At 44.2% G+C, this 23,325-nt stretch overlaps 2 protein-coding genes and 1 long non-coding RNA gene across 3 annotated transcripts; 2 read left to right on the top strand and 1 right to left on the bottom strand.

Annotated features, from left to right (window-relative positions):
- Window positions 1-2,764: 2,764 nt before the first annotated feature.
- Window positions 2,765-5,248, top strand: LOC309366612 (uncharacterized protein). Its single transcript, XM_081905300.1, has 3 exons — window positions 2,765-2,994; window positions 3,574-3,699; window positions 4,995-5,248. Exons 1-3 carry the CDS (start codon window positions 2,838-2,840, stop codon window positions 5,123-5,125), a joined length of 414 nt encoding a protein of 137 aa, XP_081761426.1. The 5' UTR covers window positions 2,765-2,837; the 3' UTR covers window positions 5,126-5,248.
- A 4,309-nt stretch (window positions 5,249-9,557) lies between these two features.
- On the bottom strand, window positions 9,558-12,010 carry LOC309365922. The gene is made up of 3 exons (XR_014166297.1): window positions 11,766-12,010; window positions 10,282-10,407; window positions 9,558-9,756 (listed from the first exon to the last, which is right to left on the bottom strand). It is a non-coding gene; the product is annotated as an uncharacterized lncRNA (long non-coding RNA).
- A 2,039-nt stretch (window positions 12,011-14,049) lies between these two features.
- LOC309366799 (uncharacterized protein) lies at window positions 14,050-18,154 on the top strand. The gene is made up of 3 exons (XM_081905627.1): window positions 14,050-14,311; window positions 16,110-16,235; window positions 17,959-18,154. Exons 1-3 carry the CDS (start codon window positions 14,059-14,061, stop codon window positions 17,964-17,966), a joined length of 387 nt encoding a protein of 128 aa, XP_081761753.1. The 5' UTR covers window positions 14,050-14,058; the 3' UTR covers window positions 17,967-18,154.
- The last annotated feature ends 5,171 nt before the right edge of the window (window positions 18,155-23,325 follow it).

Raw genomic sequence — 23,325 nt, forward strand, 5'->3', positions numbered from 1 at the left:
TGGGATTTCCCCTGAATGTGAAGACAGGCTCTGGAAGATTGAGTGGACAAGACCAATAGTGGGTCCAATGGTCAAGAAGATGGTTTCTGCATGTGCTGTAGAGGGACTTGAGCGGGGAGAAGGGGCTCATGAACCTGGGAAGGCAGCCCATGTAGGAGAAGCAAAACTTTGATCTTAAACCTCCACTGCCTTGTAGGATATCTTTGGGAGAAGAAAAGGCTAGGAAGTAAACTCAACACAAATCCAAGTGAAGTCCCTAAGATGGTTGGATGGTGCCTTGTACTCCTCCTTCCAGCAACTCCTGCAGCCAAACAGGTACCAAACATATTATGGCTCAGCAAGGCCATAAAGATAATTAGCAGCAGAACCAATTTATTCCTATATATAGAAGAAGAAGAAGAGTTTGGATGTGATATCCCGCTTTATCACTGCCCGAAGCAGTCTCAGAGCGGCTAACATTCTCCTTTCCCTTCCTCTCCCACAACAAACACTCTGTGAGGTAAGTGAGGCTGAGAGACTTCAGAGAAGTATGACTGGCCCAAGGTCACCCAGCAGCTGCATGTGGAGGAGCGGGGAAGCGAACCCGGTTCACCAGATCACGAGTCTACCGCTCTTAACCACTACACCATACTGGCTCTCTATATAGGGTTGTTAAGGGGCTGTGACGAATCTCACAGCAGTCAAACTGGTGCCCAACATATTGCTCAGCAAGGTAACCCAGTTAGATGGGCAGGGTATAACAACAACAACAACAGTTTTATAATTTATACTCTGCCTATCTGGCTGGGCTGCCCCAGCCACTATTTTTATTATTAATAAAATATTCCTATGTACAGGATTTGTAATGGGCTGTGTTCCACTGGATTTGAATTTCCACCCTTGATAATAATAATAATAATAATAATAATAATAATAATAATAATAATAATTTATTATTTATAACCCACCCATCTGGCTGGGCCTCCCCAGCCACTCTGGGCGGCTTCCATAAAAACCAAAAATACAGTAAAATCACACGTTAAAAACTTCCCTGAACAGGGCTGCCTTAAGATGTCTTCTGAAAGTCAGGTAGTTGTTTATTGCTTTGACATCTGCTGGAAGGGCGTTCCACAGGGTGGCAGCCACTACCGAGAAGGCCCTCTGCCTGGTTCCCTGTAGCTTTGCTTCTCGCAATGAGGGAACCGCCAGAAGGCCCTCGGCGCTGGACCTCAGCGTCCGGGCAGAATGATGGGGGTGGAGACGCTCCTTCAGGTATACTGGACCGAGGCCGTTTAGGGCTTTAAAGGTCAGCACCAACACTTTGAATTGTGCTCGGAAACAATATGAGTGCAATATGGTGTTTGAGATTACTTTATACTTAACGGCCGATTTTGTTATGTAGTGTAGTTTCACCCTGGGCCAACAGGGGGATACTGTATATAGTTTTCACTCAGGTCTGTAGATAGTTTTCACTCAGGTCCGCAGCAGTTATTTTAGGCGGGAACTCTGGGCTGTGGTTGTTACAATGTTGACAGCCGGCTGCCTATAAAAGCAGGCCGGCTGAGCTGTTTGCAGTCAGTTCTATTCCAGCTTACAAAATAAAGAGCTACTTGAAGAACTCGCTGTGCCGGCTGCTATGTCAACCCACAACTTAATAGATTTATCTTTGACGTTGCCTCAAAATATATTGGCCCTTTCATCAGAATTGCAGCATTTATTTACCTTAACCACCTTCCTTAAACAAACCCTGCCTCCCCATCCCTTGTCCTGTTTACTCACCATCACATTGCAGACACACCCTGATCACAGTCTATTAGTCGTTATTTGGGTAACTGAAGAGATTTGCCTTGTTTCTCTGTTATCGTACCTTTTCCAGGTTAAACAGAATCCAATCTTTCAAATATTTATTCTTAGGGGTTTTCCTCACCAACCTGGCCATAATTCTCCAGACAGCCTCCTCCTTTTCAATGCGGTGCCCAGAGCCAGACCCAGGACCCAGGTTGTGTAGGGGGAAAAGTGTACAATTTGTATAGAACAAAGTGAATCTATATAAATCATTCATGATTTGGATACTATACTTTTGTTACTTCAGCCTAAGATTAGACTATTTTAGCCGGCAATTGCTGGCACCTGTTTAGCTTCTAATGAGCTAAGACAATTAAAATTCTCCCCTGGGCTGCTGCTAATGCAAGTTTTCCGGACCTTGTCCCATCCCCCCACTTTGTACTTAAAAGCAGAATTTCAACGCTTCTCGTTGGCTGGATCTAGGCCATACCTGCCAACGTTTCCCCTTTTTTAAGGGAAATTTGCTTATTCCGAATAGGATTCCTTGCAAGAAAAGGGGAAAGTTGACAGCTATGATCTAGGCACATCAAAGAAGCATTTCAGTTAAACGAGTTGTAAACTCTATAAAGGGAAATCACATTTATGAATGTTGCTGAGTGCCTTGATTCCGCACGTGTTGCAGCTCCTGTTGAATATTGCTTTGCAGATTATCACAAAGATGTGTCAGCTGACTGATGGAGAGATGAACAAACATATGGAGAGCAAAGGTGATTTTAGCAACAGCAACAGTGCAAATAGGAAGATTGCAACACTGAACAGACTGGCCAACAGGTTGGTGGCAACATCAAAGAGAACTGTGTTGCTAAGGATAAAGTAATCTCAAATGCCGCGTTCACCCTTATCTCACACCCTTATCTAGAGAGCTACTTCAAAGACAATGAAACCTGCCCCATTAGGGTAGCCTTCTTGGCTTCCCACCTGCATATATAGGTACAAACTCTGTGAAGGCATCACCATTGCTAGTTCATCCTTGCGACTCTTTTCAGTGGCACACAACAAATCTTAGAAGAACCATGAAGTTCATCTGTCTTTTCTTTGCTGTGGTCTTCCTTGGCAGAGCCCAGGCAGATGAAGCCGATGTGGATCAAGGGGAAGAGCAAGACTTGAGTGGTCCTCAGGACCAAAACACAGCTTTGCCAGCTGGTTATGATGAAGCTTTGAAGAATGAAGGTAATTGTAGCATACATAGGAGATTGCAACATATATGGTAGGCAGGACTGCATTTCTTTGGGAGGTCTTCACTCTTACATTGGACTCAATTAGATCATAGCTGGATCATGCACTGATGGCAATGTTTTCAATGGTGATCAGTAGGCTGTACATGCTCTTAGGCGTGGTCATCTCACACATTACATAAAGGTAAAGGGACCCCTGACCATTAGGTCCAGTTGTGGCCGACTCTGGGGTTGCATCGCTCATCTCGCTTTATTGGCCAAGGGAGCTGGCATACAGCTTCCAGGTCCTGTGGCCAGCATGACTAAGCCGCTTCTGGCGAACCAGAGCAGCACACGGAAATATAGAATGAGTAGGTGGCCACTCAACAGGGACTTGTTATTACAGATTCTGTTTGTTTTATGCTGACTAGCAATAAGAAAGGGCTTCATTCATCAAAATTTCCCATTCATCCCCAAAACAGATGTTTGCAACCAGTGTTATGCATAAAGATAACATCATTTCATTTCATCTCTGCTTTGTGCTATACTTCCGTGTAACAGGTTCCATGCAATGGGACTGTTTTTCTCTGTACAGGAAACATGCAACGGAAGAATGGTACCGGTCAATGTAAGAGTGGTGGCCATAAATACTTTTTCGGCATCTGCCCTTGTGGATCTGTGCCCCCTGGAAAATGCAGTTCTTTCGAGAGCTGCTGTAAAGGTGAAGTCTGTGTTCCTCATTAAGACACCTTGTTCTTATTAGTAGATGTTTATTACTGCAAAAATGGGGTTCATAGGTCACCAGCCTGCACACAGAATCATAGAATTGTAGAACTGGAAGGGACCCCAGGGGTCGTTTAGTTTAAGTCCTTGCAATGCAGGAGTATCAGCTAAAACATTCCATTCAGAAATTTAATGGATGGCAACCATATATTTTGGGTTGTGTTTCCCAATGGTGAATGGTGCCCATTAGGGCTGGTAAGGAGGAAAGCAAAGAGACCTTCAGTATCGTACTTCCCTCTAGTAGATACAGCAGAAAGCACAGATCGGACAAGAACAAGAGGCTTTCAAGAACCCTGCCCAAAAGGGGAACTGGAGAGTTCTGTAAAAAAAATTCATGTGGTCAGAAGTTGGACCTTTCCAGAGCTCTGTCTTGCTTCATTTCTGCCCCCACTTCCTGGGTATTATACAGGAAGTGTTAAGAGAAACACAACAAGTTTTTCATTGTCTACAGAGTTTTGAAAACATGTTCATCTCTGAAGTTCCTTGAAGTGCTTCACTTTGGGGCAATCCTACGAGATCCCACTTTCATTCTGGGATGGAAGACTGGGGCAGGTGTAATCCAAGGAGTCTGCCCATAAGACCAGCTACACGCATTTTAGGATAGTTCCATAGGAATCCACATGGGAGAAGGGGTGTGACAAATTTGCTCCCCCTGGAGGGGTGTATGGCATTGTTTTTTCTCTCGTGTGTGTGTGTGTGTGTGTTTGTATGGTTTATAAAGAAAAATGCAAAGATGGTTGTCATTTTTTGTCAAAACAAAAATGTTACCGGTAATCTAGAGGAAAGAAAGAAAAAAAAGTATTGCATAAAATACCTGGGCAACGCTTGTCGAAATATGCATATATTAATGAAAGTGGTATGCAATAGATACCATATTGTGTAAAACTGCTTTGAAAAAATGGTCTGTCTTTGCTTGCAAATATGTTTTTATTAGGAGAAGGTTGATGGATTTTCATGAGGACTTTAAAAAAATAAAATTTGCAAACTAGTATATAAATGTGGTGAATGGAACTTTAATTTTTGCAGGGGGTGGAAAGTGAGGACATGAGAGAAACTAAAAAGAAGCTAAATGCATGGAGATGAAATATATCATGCTTTAATTTGGAAAACGTTTATTTATTACAGAAAAGCAGTGTCTGCTTTGTTAAAGTGAGCTTAACACTAAGCTAAGCAGAAAAAGGGTGAGATACCTGAAAAGCCCGTTAAAGTCTCTTGCCTTTTTTCCCCCTGTAGAAGTTCCCCTCCCAAGTAATCCCATCGTATGCAATTCTATGGGGGGGAGATGCCGTCACAAGTGCGGTCTCTCTGAGAAGTATGTTGGACGATGCTTTGCAACTATGTCCTGCTGTGTGCGTTTTCAGTAGAGAGCATGCGCGAGAAAGAGGCAAGAAAGATCAACAGCGTATGATCGGAACAGAGGAAGAAACCGATCAAGATGAATTAATGCTAAATCATTCCTTTTCAATTAAAATTGAGTTTGCATCCAATCATTCTTACTCCAGGGACTGAATTACTCCTAGTTATCACTGGCGCTCAACTACCACTGCTGTTGTAACTACTACTACAAACTCTCCCAGTGCCCCAAGTTATCCGAAAAAGTCTCAGTTTTCTTGATTTCTTAATTTGATTTTATTTATTATATTTCTATGCAACTGTTCATCCACATGAATCTCAAAGCAGCTTCGAAAGAGCAAATAACAATAACAGAACAGAACATCACAAATCATATAGAATGATGAACAAATCAGTAAAACATTATTAACAAAACAACAACAACAAAAAGCAAAGCAGCATAATCACAACAGAAGTCATATTATGGGATTAACAAAGTACTACAGCATTCACAATTTATACAACAATCTTAACAGCATTAACAAAATTGCAAAAAAATAATAAACTAAGCCCTGTTGAATTCATACACAAACTCTTCTCAAATTTCATGATTTCAGCTCATTAAAATACACATCGACATCTTGCCCATGGCAGGAACTCCTTTCTGAAGGTTTATTGGGTTGGATGTGGGGCAGCACAGGGGCCTCTTCTCCCTCCCAGTTCTTTCTCTGGAAACAACTCCCTTATGAAGGCTCCTAGGAGTGGGTGCTGTTGACAGTTCCTGGCTATCTGCCCAGGAAAGCAGAAATGCAGAGAGAAAGAGCTTTTAGACACAGGGAAAAGCCAACATTGCTCGGAATAACGCACCACCGGCTCCCTGGCTGTTACTTCCTAGCAATTAGACCCCTCCTGCTGCTTATGGTGGATGCTAAGGGCAAACCGCCTTTGGGCTCCTTGTTGTGCGACATGCAGAGCATTCCTAGTTCTTAGGGAAGGATGGGAGCTCTGGCAAACTCTCCAGAGACGGCGAGTCACTTGGCTGCTGCACAGATCTGACTCCTACCTCTGTGCACTGCTCCTGTCCTTCATCACCCATTATTTCCCAACTCCTTCCTCTCTCCTGTCTCAAACCACCAGTCCAAAACATTATTGTCTCCCCCTTTGCCCTCACTGGAATGCTTCTGCAGTCTCCGCCTCTTCTCACCAGCAGTCCAGTCCCTGACAGGTGGAGGATGAGGCAAGGCAGGTGGAAACAGATATTGCCTGACAAACAGCACCAAGTCTCTCCCCCCCCCTCACAGTGCTTGCTCTTGTTATTATCCCAAGGAAAAAGGGCACCCCAAATTCTCTTCTAGGGGTGTTTTATTTTGGGGTGGGGAGGAGTAGCATCTTTTCAATTTTTAAAAAAGTATTTCTGTACCACTGTACCATAAAATACAGGGTAGGACTCAACCCAATGCCTTCTAAAGGAGATTCTCACTGAACATCAGTAAGAGCTGTCTGACAGTGGAACGGTCTCTCTCAGGAGTTAATGGACTCTCCTTCCTTGGAGGTTTTTATGCAGTGGTTGGATGGCCATCAGTCATGGATGCTTTCGCATTGAAGCTACAGGGAACCAGGCAGAGGGCCTTCTCAGTAGTGGCACCCGCCCTACGGAACGCCCTCCCACCAGATGTCAAAGAGAAGAGAACAACAACTACAGTCATACCTCGTGTTGTGTTTGCTTCAGGTTGAGCATTTTCAGGTTGTGTCCCGCGGTGACCCAGAAGTACCAGAAAGGGTTACTTCTGGATTTCGCTGCTCATGCATGCGCAGATGCTCAAAATGACATCACGCACATGCGCAGAAGCGGCAAATAGCGACGTGCAGACGTGGGTTGCGTTCTGCTCATGTTGCGAACGGGGCTCCGGAATGGATCCCATTCGCAACCAGAGGTACCACTATAGCAGACTTTTAAAAGACATCTGAAGGCAGCCCTGTTTAGGGAAGCTTTTAATGTTTGATGCATTACTGTGTTTTAATATTTAGTTGGAAGCTGCCCAGAGTGGCTGGGGAAGCCCAGCCAGATGGGCGGGGTATAAATATATTATATTATATTATTATTATTATTATTATTATTATTATTATTATTATTATTATTATTATTTCAGTATCTTAGACATAAGTTGCTTGAGACGGTGGTTTAGAAGGCAATTAGTAAGTCTAATATTAGTATGCTAGAATAAATCCCACTAGGGATTGCTCCCTGATAAATGGGTACAGGATTGAATGGCAGCCCTAAAAAACCTATATTCCAAGCTGGATCTCTTGTATCTTTTTGGAAGAAAGGCACGCCGCGTTCAGCAGTGATTATTCCTGCCGGGTGCTGCAGTAAGAGTGTAGGTAAGAGTGTAACCCATGTTGTTACCTTCATCAAGAGGGGTCTCTCTAATTTGCTTGCTCAAGCACGCAAAGTGGGGGGAACTGAACGCCCTGGCCAGAGATGGAAAACACACACTCTTTCAATGTGTGCTGGAGTTTGCACTCCTCTTTAGCAGCTGCTGCTGCGATGGTGCGAGTAGAGTCCTCCGCTTAACTTGTGTCCGAGTGCAAGCGCCTCGGATGGGCGTCAGGGTGTGTGTGCCAAACGAAGCCACAACCTCCAGGGCGCGCGTTTTCCCTTGGGGAGCCTCCGCTGTGGGTGGGGAGGGCGCAGCGCTATGCACCCGCTCAGAAGCACGCTGCTACGTTGCTGGGCCACTGAGAGTTCCGAGCAGCCGCCTTCCGCCTCCTCCTGCTGCTAGGCTCGTTCCTGCTCATACTTGCGTGGGGATCTCTCAGCTGGGAAGCACGAAACCTTCACTTTTGAGAGATCCCTGCCCTGCTCCTGCTTGCATGCAAGTAGGAGCGGGATTGGGCAGCTCAGCTGAGGAGCGCCTGGCTGCCTTCAGGTGCTACAGGGGCTCTCGGATGCAGCTTTGGGCTGCCTCTACCTCTCCCAACCTCAGCAACTAGTCAGCCTGGCTGCCTTCACGGGGTTGCAGGGGATCTGATGTGGAGGTGGGGGGTCCCTTGAGGTGAGTGCAGCCACGAACCCCTCAATGGAAAGTGTGACGGAGCCTGACCTCCCCAGCTGAGCAGCCCCGATCCAGCTCCTGTTCCCGTGCAAGCAGCAACGCTGCCTAGCAGAGCATCCCCATCCCACTCCTACTGGCCTGCAAGCAGGAGCAGGCTGGCAGGAGGGTGACAGTGACATCCCTTGCCTGCTCACTTGCTGCCCCAGTCTAGCCTGCCCTCACTCAGCGCCCCTGGAGCTAGAGGAGGGGGTGGTTGCTGTTGTGGCTGCAGCGGGAAAGGGACCCAGTGCTGGAGGGCGGCAGGTGCCTGCTCGCTTGCCACCCAGTCTGCCTTCCGTCACTCTGAAAATGGAAGTGTGGCAATCAAAACGAAAGTTATATTAAGAACAGAGCACTTTCTGTTGCCGAAAAAAGTTTGATAAAACCACAACACTCATTTCCGGGTTTGAAGTGTTCAGGTTCCAAGTAGTTCGAGAAGAAAGCTGTTTAAAAACTGAGGTACCACTGTATTGCTCCACTCTCTCTCTCTTCACATGGATGCGCCAATCGCCCCTTCTAAACTAAAACCTTGGTAAAGGTAAAGGGACCCTGACCATTAGGTCCTGTCGTGACCGACTCTGGGGTTGCGGTGCTCATCACGCTTTATTGGCCGAGGGAGCCGGTGTACAGCTTCCGGGTCACGTGGCCAGCATGACTAAGCCACTTCTGGAGAACCAGAGCAGCACACGGAAATGTCATTTACCTTCCCACCGGAGCGGTGCCTATTTATCTACTTGCACTTTGACGTGCTTTTGAACTGCTAGGTTGGCAGGAGCAGGGACCGAGCAATGGGAGCTCATTCAAACCTCCAACTTTCTGATCAGCAAGCCCTACGTTCTGTGGTTTAACCCACAGTGCCACCCGTGTCCCACTTGGTTTTTGGGCTAAATTGCTGTGTTGGCACTTTTCAATGAATAAGGGGGTTTTGGGTTGCAGTTTGGGCACTCAGTCTCTAAAAGGTTTGCCATCACTGACCTATGGAGTCCTAGGGGGTTGGACTAGATGACCCCAGGGTCCCTTCCTCCTCTACAATTCTATGATTCTAAGTGGGCCAATCTCTCAAGGGGATTCAGCCAGGCTTAAATAGACATCTTTCCAAAGAACTTTGAATCCCTCCCTCCCTCCATATGTAATATGGACTTTTTTTAGTTGCCTGTTTCAGGGAGCTGAGCACTAATTTTGTGGGGAGCCAGGAACCGGCCCAGAGATTCTGATATTTTGCCAACATCATACTATTGGGATTTCTTGTTCTGGAGTGGTGTTTTGATTGGTTAGTTGGCTTTTAGTCTGGCCAGAAGCATGCATAACTAGATCTCTTAAGGTAATGAGTTGTTTTTTATGAAGGAATAAGAAAGCACATTTGCTAAAATTATTTCTGTTGATTGTTTATTTGTAGTAGTAACAGCTGAAAGGAAGGAAGAGATTATTGACTTAGCAAGGATAGACTCGCACCATGCCAGATTCCTTGAAGCCCAAATTAACAGAGATGATTACTTGATATTAAATTTCTTCTGCTGATGATCAAACAATGGTCCAACTTTGAAATCCCTCTCAGTTACTTCATTTTGCTAAAGAAAAGGGGAAGAAGAGTTTAGTCATGATCACACATATTGAGAATACAGTCATACCTCTACTTATGTATCCCTCTGGATACGGAATATTTGGGTTATGGCCATGGCCTGTATACTTCCGAGTTTCGCCACACGTGCTTGCACAGAAGCACGCCTCTATTTACATATTTTTGGGGGTGCAAACGGACCCCTTTAACAAATTAAGTTCGTATCTGGAGGGTCCACTGTATATATTGTTACATATATGTGCTGGATAAGTTCCAGCAGTCATGCTCATGGCAGGCCCATTGAAATCAATGGATCTACACTGAATAACATCGGATATCATCCTGTAATTAAGTAGCTGCCCTTCACCCGATGGTCAAAGGGTGAGTAACAGCAACTAACACTCAGAGCTCATCCACACTTGCACTTGTCCCATGCCTAGGAAGAGTGGGTCTGAGAGGTTTTCTGCTAAACGTGAGATATCTTAAAGGTTTTCTGCTAAACGTGAGATGTCTTAATGAGGAACACAGACTTCACCTTTACAGCAGAGATATGAAAAGGTGCATTTTCCAATGCGAGTTGTTCCACGAGGGCAGAGGGCTAAAAAGCATCTACCACCAGAATTCCAACATTGCCTTGTACGATCCTTCCGTTGCATGTTTCCTGCACAGAGAAAAACAGTCCTGTTACATGGAACCTGTTACACGGAAGTCTAGAAGCATTCACACAAAGCAGAAAGGATGTTATCTTTATGCATAACACTGGTGGTGAACATTCGTTTTGGGGATGAATGGGATTTTTTTTTTTATGAATGGAAGCCTTTCTTATTGCTAGTCAGCATGAAACAAATAGACTCTGTAATAACAAGTCCCCATTAAGTAGCCAGCTACTCATTCATCACACTTTGCCTTTCTGATTTCTCTAGCTTTTGTTTAGAAGATATCTGAAGGCAGCCCTATTTAGCGAAGTTTTTAATGTCCGGTGTTTTAATGTATTTTTAATCATTTGTTGGAAGCCGCCCAGAGTGGCTGGGAAAACCCAACCAGATAAGAAGGATATAAAAAAATATAAAAATGTATTTATTTATTTATTTATTATATGCTCCAACAACCTCTTTTCCATCAGACCTAAGAAAGAGCACCCCATTCCATTGTAACAAGCACAAATGAAACTGATCCACTGCATATCCCCATCACACAGTTCAAACTCTAAAGAAACAAAACCACACAGAGAAGAACACACTAGGTGATATCCTATTTCAGACAATTATCTGAAATTGATAATCAGATATCATCAGTGGCTTCAGCCATGTTTGAAGGCAGTGCATCTTTGACGAGAAGATGCAGGGGACAAGGTGGCCACCCCTGCTAGAAATTTCCAGTGCTGGAGAAAAGGAGGTAACTGTTGGAAAATTCCTTTCCACCTTTAGTTACAGACATGGAACTGTTGCGTGTCACATGTCTGTTTACATTCCAGCACAGTCTGCAGGCAACTTCCGTTGTGTGTATAGCTTTTGCTTTTCTCTGTCTCTCCGAGAAGACAAAGAGAGAGACAACATGTTTCTTTGTCCTGATTTATGATTAATAAATCCGTAGTTGTAGTATGCTTCCACAAGCCTCACACCTATTCTGTGTGCGCAGTTTGCTTTGCTGATAGTGTGCCCTGGCTTTGAAGCCTGGGTTGCTGATTTATGTCGGAGTAGAGGCCGATGGGTCTTTGCATCGGGACAGCTGGAAGAACACAATCCAACTGGGGCTAGCAAGCTGGCCTTGTGACTCTCTGCATGGCGACAACAACTACCTTAGTCTAAGTCAGCATTACTTCCAGAACGTATTAGAGGGTTTCAATGTACTGTCTGAAAGGACCATGCCTAAGAGCATGTACAGCCTACTAATCACCATTGAATATACTATCATTAGCTCATGATCCAGCCAAGGAGACGTATTTCTAACTGAGTTCAATGAAAGAGTGAACACCTCCGAAAGAAATGCAATCCCCACCACCATGTACTGTACAATCACCTTCATCCTCCAAAGCTTCATCGTAACCAGCTGGGTTTTCATCCTGAGGACCACTCAGATCTTCCAAAGCCTCTGCCTCTTGCTTCTCTGCTTGGTCCAGATCTGCTTCATCAGACTGGACAATGCCAAGGAAGACCACAGCAAAGAACAGACAGATGAACTTCATGGTTCTTCTAAGACTTGTTGTGTGCCACTGAAAGGAGTCACAAGGATGAACTGGCAATGGTGATGCCTTCACAGAGTTCATGCCTATATATGCAGGTGGGATGCCAAGATGGCTGCCCTAATGGGACGGGTTCCATTGTCTTTGAAGTAGCTCTCTAGATAAGGGTGTGAAATAAAGATGGATATGGCATTTGAGATTTCTTCAGACTTTGCAACACAATTCTCTTTGATGTTGCCCCCAATCTGTAGGCCTTTTGTTCAGTGTTGCCATCTTTCCATTTGCACTGTTGCTAATAACCCTCTTGCTCCCCATATGCTTGCCTATTCAATTCCCCATCAGGCAGCTGGCACATCCTTGCCATAATCTATGAAACAATATTGATTGTGATGGTTCTGGGCTCTGAGAGAAAGAGGGGGGTGTTTCTGGACACCACGCTGAAAAGGAAGCTGTCTGGAATATGACGGCCAGGTTGGTGAGGGGATCTCCTAATAAGAAATATTGGAATTCACACCCCTGATAAGAGTGCAATATAACACCACATATGGGATTAGAGATTAATGGCCAATTTATCTTTGACGTTGCCTCCAAATATATTGGTCCTTTCATCAGAATTGCAGCACCTATTTACCTTAACCTCCTTCCTAATAACCCCCTGCCTCCCCATCTGCTGAACTGTTTCTTCACCATTATGTGGCTGAAACATCCTGATCGATCTATTAGTTCTTCAGGTATCTTGTTTGTCCTTCATCTTACCTTTTCCAGGTTAAACAAAGTCCTATCTTTCCAATATTTTTTATTAGGAGATCCCTTCACCAACCTGGTCATCCTACTCCGGACAGCCTCCTTTTCAGTGTGGTGTTCAGAACAACCTACAATACCCAAGCTGTGTAGATCAGAGTGAAACCATAACCAGTGCATTTTTCCCAGGGGGTACTCAAAGGTACGCAGTACCAGCACCTCTTTTTTGTTCTTACTCACTGTAACAACTTCATTGCAAGTTTGTTGTTTAGTCGTTTAGTCGTGTCTGACTCTTTATGACCCCATGGACCAGAGCATGCCAGGCACTCCTGCCTTCCACTGCCTCCCGCAATTTACCAAGGTTCATGGTTCTTACATTCCAGGTTCCTATGCAATATTTTTCTTTACAGCATTGGAGTTTCCTTTAGCTTCCAGGCATATCCGCAACTTAGTGATTTTTCAGCTTTGGTCCAGCTGCTTCATCAGCTCTGAATCTACTTGTACTTGTCCTCCGCTCTTCCTCAGTAGCATGTTGGATGCCTTCCGACCTTCCAGCGTCATAACTTTTATATGCCTGTTGTCTTTGTCCATGGAGTTTTCTAGGCAGGGATACTGGAGTGGCTTGCTGGTTCCTGCTCCAGGTGGATCACGTTTGGTCCAAACTCTCCACTATGACTGGTCCATCTTGGGTGGCCCTGCACGACATAGCTTCTCTGAGTTATTCAAGCCCCTTTGCCACGGCAAGGCAGTGATCCATGAAGGGGTCATTGCAAGTACCAAAATCTATTTTTATGGAGGGGGTGGGAGAACACTGACTAAAACGATTCATTATTTCTTTGTTCCTGCAGCCTAAGATTAGACTATTTTAGCGGGCAATTGATGGCACCTGTTTAGCTAATAATGAGCTGAGATAATGAGATAATCTCACCTGTGCTGCTGCTAACGGAAGTTTTCCCAATATTGTATGTTTTTCTTTTTCTTTTGTACTTAAAAGCAGACTTTTACATTTCCAGCTTGATTTTGCACTTGTTGCAGCTGCTGTTGATACACCCAGTGCCAGTCTTCCACCCCCCTCTTTCTCTCAGAGCCCAGAACCATCACAATAAATATTGTTTCATAGATTATGGCAAGGATGTGCCAGCTGCCTGATGGGGAATTGAATAGGCAAGCATATGGGGAGCGAGAGGGTTATTAGCAACAGTGCAAATGCAAAGATGGCAACACTGAACTACAGATTGGGGGCAACATCAAAGAGAATTGTGTTGCAAAGTCTGAAATAATCTCAAATGCCATATTCACCTGTATTTCACACCCTTATCTAGAGAGCTACTTCAAAGAAAATGAAACCTGTCCCATTAGGGCAGCCATCTTGGCATCCCACCTGCATATATGGGCATGAACTCTGTGAAGGCATCACCATTGCCAGTTCATCCTTGTGACTCCTTTCAGCAGCACACAACAAGTCTTAGAAGGACCATGAAGTTCATCTGTCTGTTCTTTGCTGTGGTCTTCCTTGGCATTGCCCAGTCTGATGAAGCAGATCTGGACCAAGCAGAGAAGCAAGAGGCAGAGGCTTTGGAAGATCTGAGTGGTCCTCAGGATGAAAACCCAGCTGGTTACGATGAAGCTTTGGAGGATGAAGGTGATTGTAATGTACATGGTGGGCGGGACTGCATTTCATTGGGAAGAGTTCACTCATTGAACTCAGTTAGAAATACTTCTCCTTGGCTGGATCATGAGCTAATGATAGTATTTTCAATGGTGATTAGTAGTCTGTACATGCTCTTAGGCATGGTCCTCTTGGACATTACATTGAAACTCTCTAATACGTTATCAAGGCTATATTTAGTGGTACAGCATCTCACAGATAATTGTCTGAAATAGGATATCACCTAGTGCATTCTTCCATGAGTGGTTTTGTTTCTTTAGAGTTTGAACTATGTAGGGGGGATACACAATGGATCAGACACATCTGTGCTTGTTACAGTGGAGTGGGGTGGTCTTAGGTCTGAGGGAAGAGAGGTTGTTGGCCTATGTTGAATCTCACAGAGCTAAGCCCGCACTCAGAGAGCCATGTGCAATCAGAAACTTGCTCTGCGCCCTCTGCTGTTGATGTGACAGAAAGCAAAAAGTCCAAGAAGGAGCTTAAGGTTTACAATAAGCAGCCGAAATAATGAAACATGCCATGTAAGTTCTGGTTCTGGTTGAGAGGGTGGTGGCATGGTGGCTTCTCAGCACAATGAGGAAACAAGGGAACTACTGAAGGAGCAGGCTGGTTCGCTCCTGAGCACAACCTAGCTCAGCAGAGAGATCTCCTGATCTGCATCTAATGCTTGGTAACTGCTGAGAACAGGCCTTGCAGTACACATTGTGCAACACTCCTAAATGCCAGACAGACGGCTGTTGGATGCCTGGGAAGCCTTGTGCAAGGGAATTTTATCTGATGCCATTATGGGCCCTAGAGTTGGGTCTTCCATGCACACAGAAAACTCCCTGCTGCAAAAAAGCCAGGAAGTGCAGTGTGACTTTGTGTTGTGTGTTTAAATGCATGACTCTCACCTTACTTTTGACATGCCTTCCCCTCCACATGCAAGTGATGCAGACAGGCAGCATGGTGCAGTGGTCAGAGTGTTGGGTTCAAATCTGCACTCAGTCATGCATCTCCTTGGGTGACCTTGGGCCAGTCACTACAGTCATACCTCGAGTTGAATGCACTTCGGGTTGAGTGCGTTCGAGTTGCACTCCGCGGCAACCCAGAAGTAACGGAGCGTGTTACTTCCGGGTTTCACTGCTCACACATGCACAGATGCTCAAAATGACGTCACACGCATGTGCGGTGGTGGCGAAATGCGGCCCGCGCATGCGCAGACGCGCCGTCACGTCTTGCGTTCCATTTGGGATGCGAACAGGGCTCCGGAATGGATCCTGTTCGCATCCCGAGCTACCACTGTATTTTCTTTTCGCTGTAGCCAACCTCACAGGTTTGTTGTGAGGATAAAAGAGGGGGAACCATTTACGCTACCTTGAGCTCCTTGGATGAAAATGGGGGACAGAAATGCTATAGTGAATAATGGGGCTGGGGGGTAAAGGAGCCTTTCCCCTGCTTGCTTCTGTCTTCCTCCACCTTCCATCCATCCAACCAACCAACCAACCAGGCAACTGCTGGCTATGGAGAAATGAAAGCCAGAGAAATCAGAAAGGCAAAAATGATGAATGAATAGCTGGCTACTCAACGGGGACTTGTTATTACAGATTCTGTTTGTTTCATGCTGACTAGCAATAAGAAAGGCTTCCATTCATCAAATTTTCCCATTCATCCCCAAAACAAATGTTCACCATCAGTGTAATGCATAAAGATAACATCATTTCTGCTTTGTGTGAATGCTTCTAGACTTCTGTGTAACAGGTTCCATGTAACAGGACTGTTTTTCTCTGTGCAGGAAACATGAAACGTAGGAATGGTACCAATCTATGTGAGAGTGCCGGTGGTAAATGCTTTTTTGCCTTCTGCCCTCGTGGATCTATGCGCATTGGAAAATGCGGCCGATTCCGTCGCTGCTGTAAAGGTGAAGTCTGCGTTCCTCATTAAGACATCTCACGTTTATTAGTAAATGTTTATTACAGCAAAAGTGGGGTGCACAGGTCACCTGCCTGCACATAGAATCATAGAAATGTAGATCTTGAAGGGGTGCCAAGGGTCATCTAGTCCAGCCCCCTGCAATGCAGGATTCTTAGCTAAAGCATTTCATTTAGAAATTAAATGGATGACACAAGGATTCTTTGAGTATGGCTGCCCAGTGGTGGATGGTGGTGGAGGAGGAGGAGTTTGGATTTGATATCCCACTTTATCACTACCCGAAGGAGTCTCAAAGCGGCTACCATTCTCCTTTCCCTTCCTCCCCCACAACAAAAACTCTGTCAGGTGAGTGGGGCTGAGAGATTTCGGAGAAGTGTGACTAGCCCAATGTCACCCAGCAGCTGCATGTGGAGGAGCGGGGAAGCGAACCCGGTTCACCAGATTACGAGTCTACTGCTTTTAACCACTACACTACACTGGTGCCCATTGGGACTGGTAGGGAGGAAAGCAGAGAGACCTACAGCTGCTGGCACCAAAGCCAATGGCAGGCAGCCCCAGCTAATTCTCGTTTGGTCCCCATCTTCCTCCTCTCTTGCTTCTACTGGAGCAAAACTGAGGTGGAGGAGGAGAAGGAAGCTGACAGTCAGGGCCAACATCTGGACTGACTGCAAGAAAGAGGTAGGGCAGCTGCCATGAAGGCTGATTGAAGTCCGTCTGAGGCTTGTGAGGAATGCACAGTTGGCCCGGTAAACCTGCCTTCTCTTGTGCTGCCTGAAATAGACTCTGGCTTTTGACACCTGAGATGTACCTTCTCTTTATTTTTGTGTTCATAAGTTGTTTTATAATGCTTTCAACCCTGAGGGTTTATCAAAGAGAGCAAACAGCAATTTGGGTTTTCTCCAGGTTGACACTTGCTCTGATTTAGCAGCAAAGAGTGGGTTTTCCTGCGAATGGCGTGCGGCAAGGGGAAAACCACGTGGACCCATGCCTCGAAATTGTGGGTCAAGCAGAAAACCTCTCAGACCCTGCCTGAGGTTTTCTGGCAGAATCTGAGACCTGGGAGAGGAGAGGACGGAAGAAGACTGGAAGAAATTCAAGATTTATTTACAAAAACATTGTAATTTGGTTGAATGCTAAGTAGGTTGCTAAATCAGAAATAATTGAGCACCACTAAATTAGATAGAATTTGGAAGAGAAGTGAGATTGAGAAAGTAAAAACCTTTTGGAGATCTACTAGATTATAAACTAAGTTTGCGGGACACAAAATGCAAATAAGATGATAATTTGCGGATAAAAACTTTTAATGATGAAAATGGGAGCGGGAGACGTGAGGAAGTCCAAAGAAGTTGTGAAAATATGTTATGATATATACTGTATTGTGAATTTTATATGTATTTACATGGAATTCTTAATAAATATTTTTTTTTAAAAAAAGAAAACCTCTCAGACCCACTCTTCCCAGGCATGGGATAAGTGCAACTGTGGATGAGCTCGGAGTGTTAGTTGCTGTAACTCACTGTTGGACCATCGGGTGAAGGGCAGCTATTTAATTACAGGGTGATCTCCCATGTCATTCAGTGTAGACCCATTGATTTCAATGGGCCTGCTATGAGCATGACTGCTGGAACTGATCCAGCACATATATGTAACACTATATATTCTCAACATGTGTGGCCTTCAATAAAATCACCTCTTCCTCCCCTTTTCTTTAGCAAACTGAAGTAACTGAGAGGGATTTCAAAGCTGAACCATTGTTTGATCATCCGCGGAAGAAATTTAATATCAAGTAATCATCTCTGTTAATTTGGGCTCCAAGCAACCTGACATGGCACAAGTCTATCCTTGCTAAGTCAAGAATCTCTTCCTTCCTTTCAGCTGTTACTACTACAAATAAACAATCAACACAAACATTTTTAGCACATGTGCTTTCTTATTCCTTCATAAAAAACAACAACTCATTACCCTAAGAGATCTAGTTATGCATGCTTCTGGCCAGACTAAAAGCCAACTAACGAATCAAAACACCACTCCAGAACAAGAAATCCCAATAGTATGATGTTGGCAAAATATCAGAATCTCTGGGCCGGTTCCTGGCTCCCCACAAAATTAGTGCTCAGCTCCCTGAAACAGGCAACTAAAAAAAGTCCATATTACATATGGAGGGATTCAAAGTTCTTTGGAAAGATGTCTATTTAAGCCTGGCTGAATCCCCTTGAGAGATTGGCCCACTTAGAATCATAGAATTGTAGAGGAAGAAGCAATCATGGGGTCATTTAGTCCAACCTATCAAATACTATCTGGTTCTTCTTACCAGGGGGAGCCCAGGGCATAGCAAAGATGCCCCCATTAATTTGAGAGAGGAATACTGTAGCTAAAGAAATAGAAACTGCTCTCCTTTCATTTCAAAAAACGAATACAAGCTTTACACTGAGCAGCTTAGTTTCTGCTGGTTGTTTTTGTATTCAGGGAGGGAAATGCTTCAGTTTAACATTTCAAGGCAAATCTCCCTCTCTAATACACTCTCTGAAGTTACAAACAGTTCTGGAATGCTTTTTTAAAATTTTTCAAACAAAGAAGGGGATTTTAAAAAATCCTTCACAGCTCTGGTTTAAAGCAACCTCACTTCTGGAAAAGCTCTTGGACTAGAGGAGCACAGAGGCTCAGACCAACACAGTGCACAGGGAAGTAGAGAGTGCAGAAAAAGAGAGCAATGGAATGACACAAAGCTTTGTGGGTCCCTGAGTTCAACTGGAAACACTTTATTAACATTGCAATTGGCTGAATTGCTCCAGTTCTTCAGCCCCAGCACAGAACAATTGCACACCCTTTGTCAATTAATTCCGGAGATTAAATTTATCCACTTGGTGGCAGCAAGGAGGACCAAATAAGGAGAGCTAGCCTCTCATTTGCTTTTCACTCTTTCGTCTCATAGTGCAGACTGCAACCAGTATTGCCACAGCTGTATCGGGTCCATTTATACTGGCCACATCTGGCACAAACGATGCAGGTCAAGGTGGCGGTGGGACAAAAGGCATTCAGAAAGTGCTTCAGTAAATATTTGTACATATTTTCTTGCAACCCCTGCCTTACGCTATTTGGTGATATCGGAAGATCTACAGAATAGCCCATAATTCAGCTGAATATAAGTTGTTTTTATTTTAAGATGATCTTCTTCCATTTATTTCTTAACCTCATATTACTATTGCTATGTTGATGCAAATGATAGATGCTTTCGGCAAAATATCAGGATACTCTATTAACTGGTCCAAATCGGAACTGATGCCAATAGGTGAAAATTTGCTTATCCATTCATTTAAGGGGTTTAAATTCCACATTTCCCCCCGAATCTGTTAAAACCAAGAGATTTAAATCAGTTAGTAACTTTTAATATAAAACAAATATACAGATAGGTTTCTTCAGACATCGATAGATGGGAGTCATTAGACCTTACCCTTTGTGGAAAGACGAACGCTCTCAAAATGAATATTATTCCTAGATTCTAAAAGGAATCCCAGTTCATATAACCGGAAAATATTTTCAGAAAATAAATTACTTGTTTAGAAAATGTGTTTGAGGTCCTTCGACTCTGATAATATCGTTACAGAAAATGTGACTGTATAATTTTGTCCTCCAAGTTGCATTCCCACAAATCCACATGAGATATATGAGGTCATTTGTTCCCCTTCCTTTCTGGCCTTCTGTCTTAACTTTATTTCCTTTGTTCTCAAAACCACCCTGGGAACTGTAGGACTGTGAGGGGAATAGTAGTCCCCTAACAACTTTCAGCACCCTTAACAAACTAGATTTCCCAAGATTTGTGGTGGCAATGTAATTAAGAAGGCTTGGGTGAAGTGGAAATACATATTTTTTTTAAAAAAAAACACCCTCAAGCATAACGTCTAAAAGAAAAGAACAGTGGGTGCAAGCATTACAATAAACGGAGACTCACCTTTTACAGCAGCGATGTATTATGTTGCACGACCCAAAGCTCCAAGATCCAGAAGGGCATTTCAGAAAGTGGCAACGCCCACCCTTTCTTCTACATAGACTGAACCTATAGTTGATCCTATGGCCTCCTGAACAAAGAAAAACAGTCTATCCAGCGTGCCAACTCAAATAAAAAAAAAATGGGTCCCACATAACTGATCACATGTCATGGCACACACACACCTTTTGTGGGCAAAGGTGGACTGGGTGGAGGACAACAAATTCTCTGCCCTCCCCCCTCCACCAAAAAAACCACCCCTTTTAAAATGGATTCTTCCTCCATCTCTAAATGTGAACGAAGAAAACATTTCTCCATTGCCTACAATCTTAAAATGTGGGGGCACACAATCAAATCAAGGGGCGGCTGTTTTGGACTGGCAGTAAAAAGCATTTCTTCAAAATACTGTAACAATATTAATTAATGTAGGGAATCCCGCCACCCAGATTATGCCTTCTTGGTTAGTGGCCAAAATGAGTGTAAAGAGATATTAGGCATACTCATGGAGGGTAGATGTGTTATTGAACTCCCTGCATGCATCTATCTGTGGCTATTAGCTATAATGGCAGAGAAGAGATACAATGCACTGAATAAAAAATGTAGGTGGGAGTGGAGATGGATATTATTATTATTATTATTATTATTATTATTATTATTATGAATTTGAATTTGAATTTGAATTTATTTACTGCCCTATGGGACACAGGTGGCACTGTGGGTTAAACCACAGAGCCTAGGACTTGCTGATCAGAAGATCGGCGGGTCGAATCCCCGCAATGGGGTGAGCTCCCGTTGCTCAGTCCCTGCTCCTGCCAACCTAGCAGTTCAAAAGCACGTCAAAGTGCAAGTAGATAAATAGGTACCGCTCCGGCAGGAAGGTAAACGGCGTTTTCGTGCACTGCTCTGGTTCGCCAGATGCTGCTTAGTCATGCTGGCCACATGATCCGGAAGCTGTACGCCGGCTCCCTTGGCCAATAAAGCGAGATGAGCGCCACAACCCCAGAGTCGGTCACGACTGGTCAGGGGTCCCTTTACCTTTACCTTTACTGCCCTATACCCAGGGATCTCAGGGTGGTTCACAGAATGAAATCAAGATATAAAACCCCAAAATAAATAATAGAAATAGAAACAACAACCCTCCACACAAAAACAACACATTTTAAAAGTGCATACGATATGGAATGCAACATAATGGATTGATTATTTGAAGCAGTCTCTCCTTCACTTTAAAGCCCATCACTTTAAACATCTGTAACATGGCTGGCTAATGATTAGCCCTCTAGATTTTGTCCCATCACCCCTGGTCGTTGACAATGGGGATGGGGATAATGAGAGTTGGAGTCCTCTAAGCTCTGGAGGACCACCTCTTGACACACACACACACACCCCATCCTATAAGCTATGTCTGAATGTGTCAAAAATGGATGGATGTCTTACCCAAAACCAAAATTTCAGAAACCAGGAACATTCCTGAAAAAACAGCAAGGAAAAGCCATTGAACCTTCATAGCTGACTCTTGAAAAGGATCTCGAGCCAGACTGCAATAATGGAAAAGAGCGCTGGGACCGTTCTGCAGTTTCTCAAATGCCAAGTCTTTGCTTATTGATTGGGCTCTGTGATATACTTACATGTCAGCCCTGTTCATTAATCTTCCTGTTGTGATGCAGGCGACAGAAGAAACTCTCAAGAGGACATGGTGTGCAAGAGACAGGAAGCTAACACACAGTGCATTAATCTGACTAGGCATTCCATATTCACTGGGCTGGAAATATTGTTTTAATGTGCCTTGGACCCCAATCAAGTGAAACATCGATGTAGGCTTGCTAAGTGATTCCATCCTTGAGGTGCCATGGAACCGCTCCCATTCTGCAGCTGAGTGGTCTCCCTTCCCATCTCTGAAACTGCCCTAGGGGCTGGTCCTTCAGGACTGACACTAGGAACACCCAGGGTAAAAAGGCAGTTTGCACTCTCTGTTTTAGAAAAAAAGGCTTTCCGTATGGTTTTCTCACTCTTTCAGGGTCCACACTACTCATTTGGCAAGGAATCTGAAGTCAGTTTGGGGGATGGAAACCCTCATATGACAGAAGGTTTTGAAAGAGGTCAAGTAAGGCCGGGTCTTGGGTCCTTTTTCCTCCACACATTCAACTTTCCAGGTGTGGTTTACCTTGGTACAGAGACTTGTAAACCCTTCTCTATCCTCCAGGAAGACAAGTGACATTATCAGTGTTTGAGGACACTTTCTGTTGGGAATCTGAATATGTGCAGCTTCCCCCTTCCCCCACAGCTTCACAGTCAATTAGGAGTTTGGCCCACAGCCAAGACAATGTAAAGGAGTAAAATCTGCCGGCAGATAGAGAGGCCGGGAGACAGCTCCCTCATTGGTCAAGCCTACTCCCAGGAATAATGATTTATGGCCTACTGACTGGAATGTGTTAGTAGAGTGTTGAGAGTTAAGAGTTAATGTGAGAGTCGTGCGGTGAGAGAGCTAATTAAAGATCTGTGTTCTGTTCTGTTCCTGTAAATAGTAATTTGAAGTCCACTGTATATAATAAACACCTATAAGTAACAAGTTACTGGTTCCTGCTTCGTCCATCCTGCCTGCAACCGATTGCTTTCATGAACTATGCGCATACTCTGCCAAGGTCTGGCTACAGGTCAGAAAGTTGCAAAACACCAATACTTTCAAAGTCGGCAAAAGTCGGCAATGAAGTCCAAACAGGGGTGTGAAGCTGCAGGGGGAAAGTTTCACCGTCATATAGAGAAGCCTGGATTTGGGGGGTTGGGGGGATGGTCATATCTGACATGTAGGCTTGAGGTTCCCAATCCTGCTCTGAAAGGGGAGACGATACCGACAATCTTACAGAATGAAATGAAACTTATAATTTGATATTTATGAATGAATAACAAAGCACACATGATAAAAAAATGGATATGCTGTGTGTGTGTTTTTATTAGTAGTAGCAGAAAGAGAGGAAGGGACGGGTGCATGCCATCGTAGATTCTTTGACATCCAAGGTAACAGAGATTTTGACTACCATTTAAGTTTCTTCTACCAACGATCGGGAAATGAGAATTTATATTGTTTCCTTTTGGT

This window comes from Podarcis melisellensis (assembly GCF_964234715.1).
Source record: "Podarcis melisellensis genome assembly, chromosome: 3".
NCBI lineage: Eukaryota > Metazoa > Chordata > Lepidosauria > Squamata > Lacertidae > Podarcis > Podarcis melisellensis.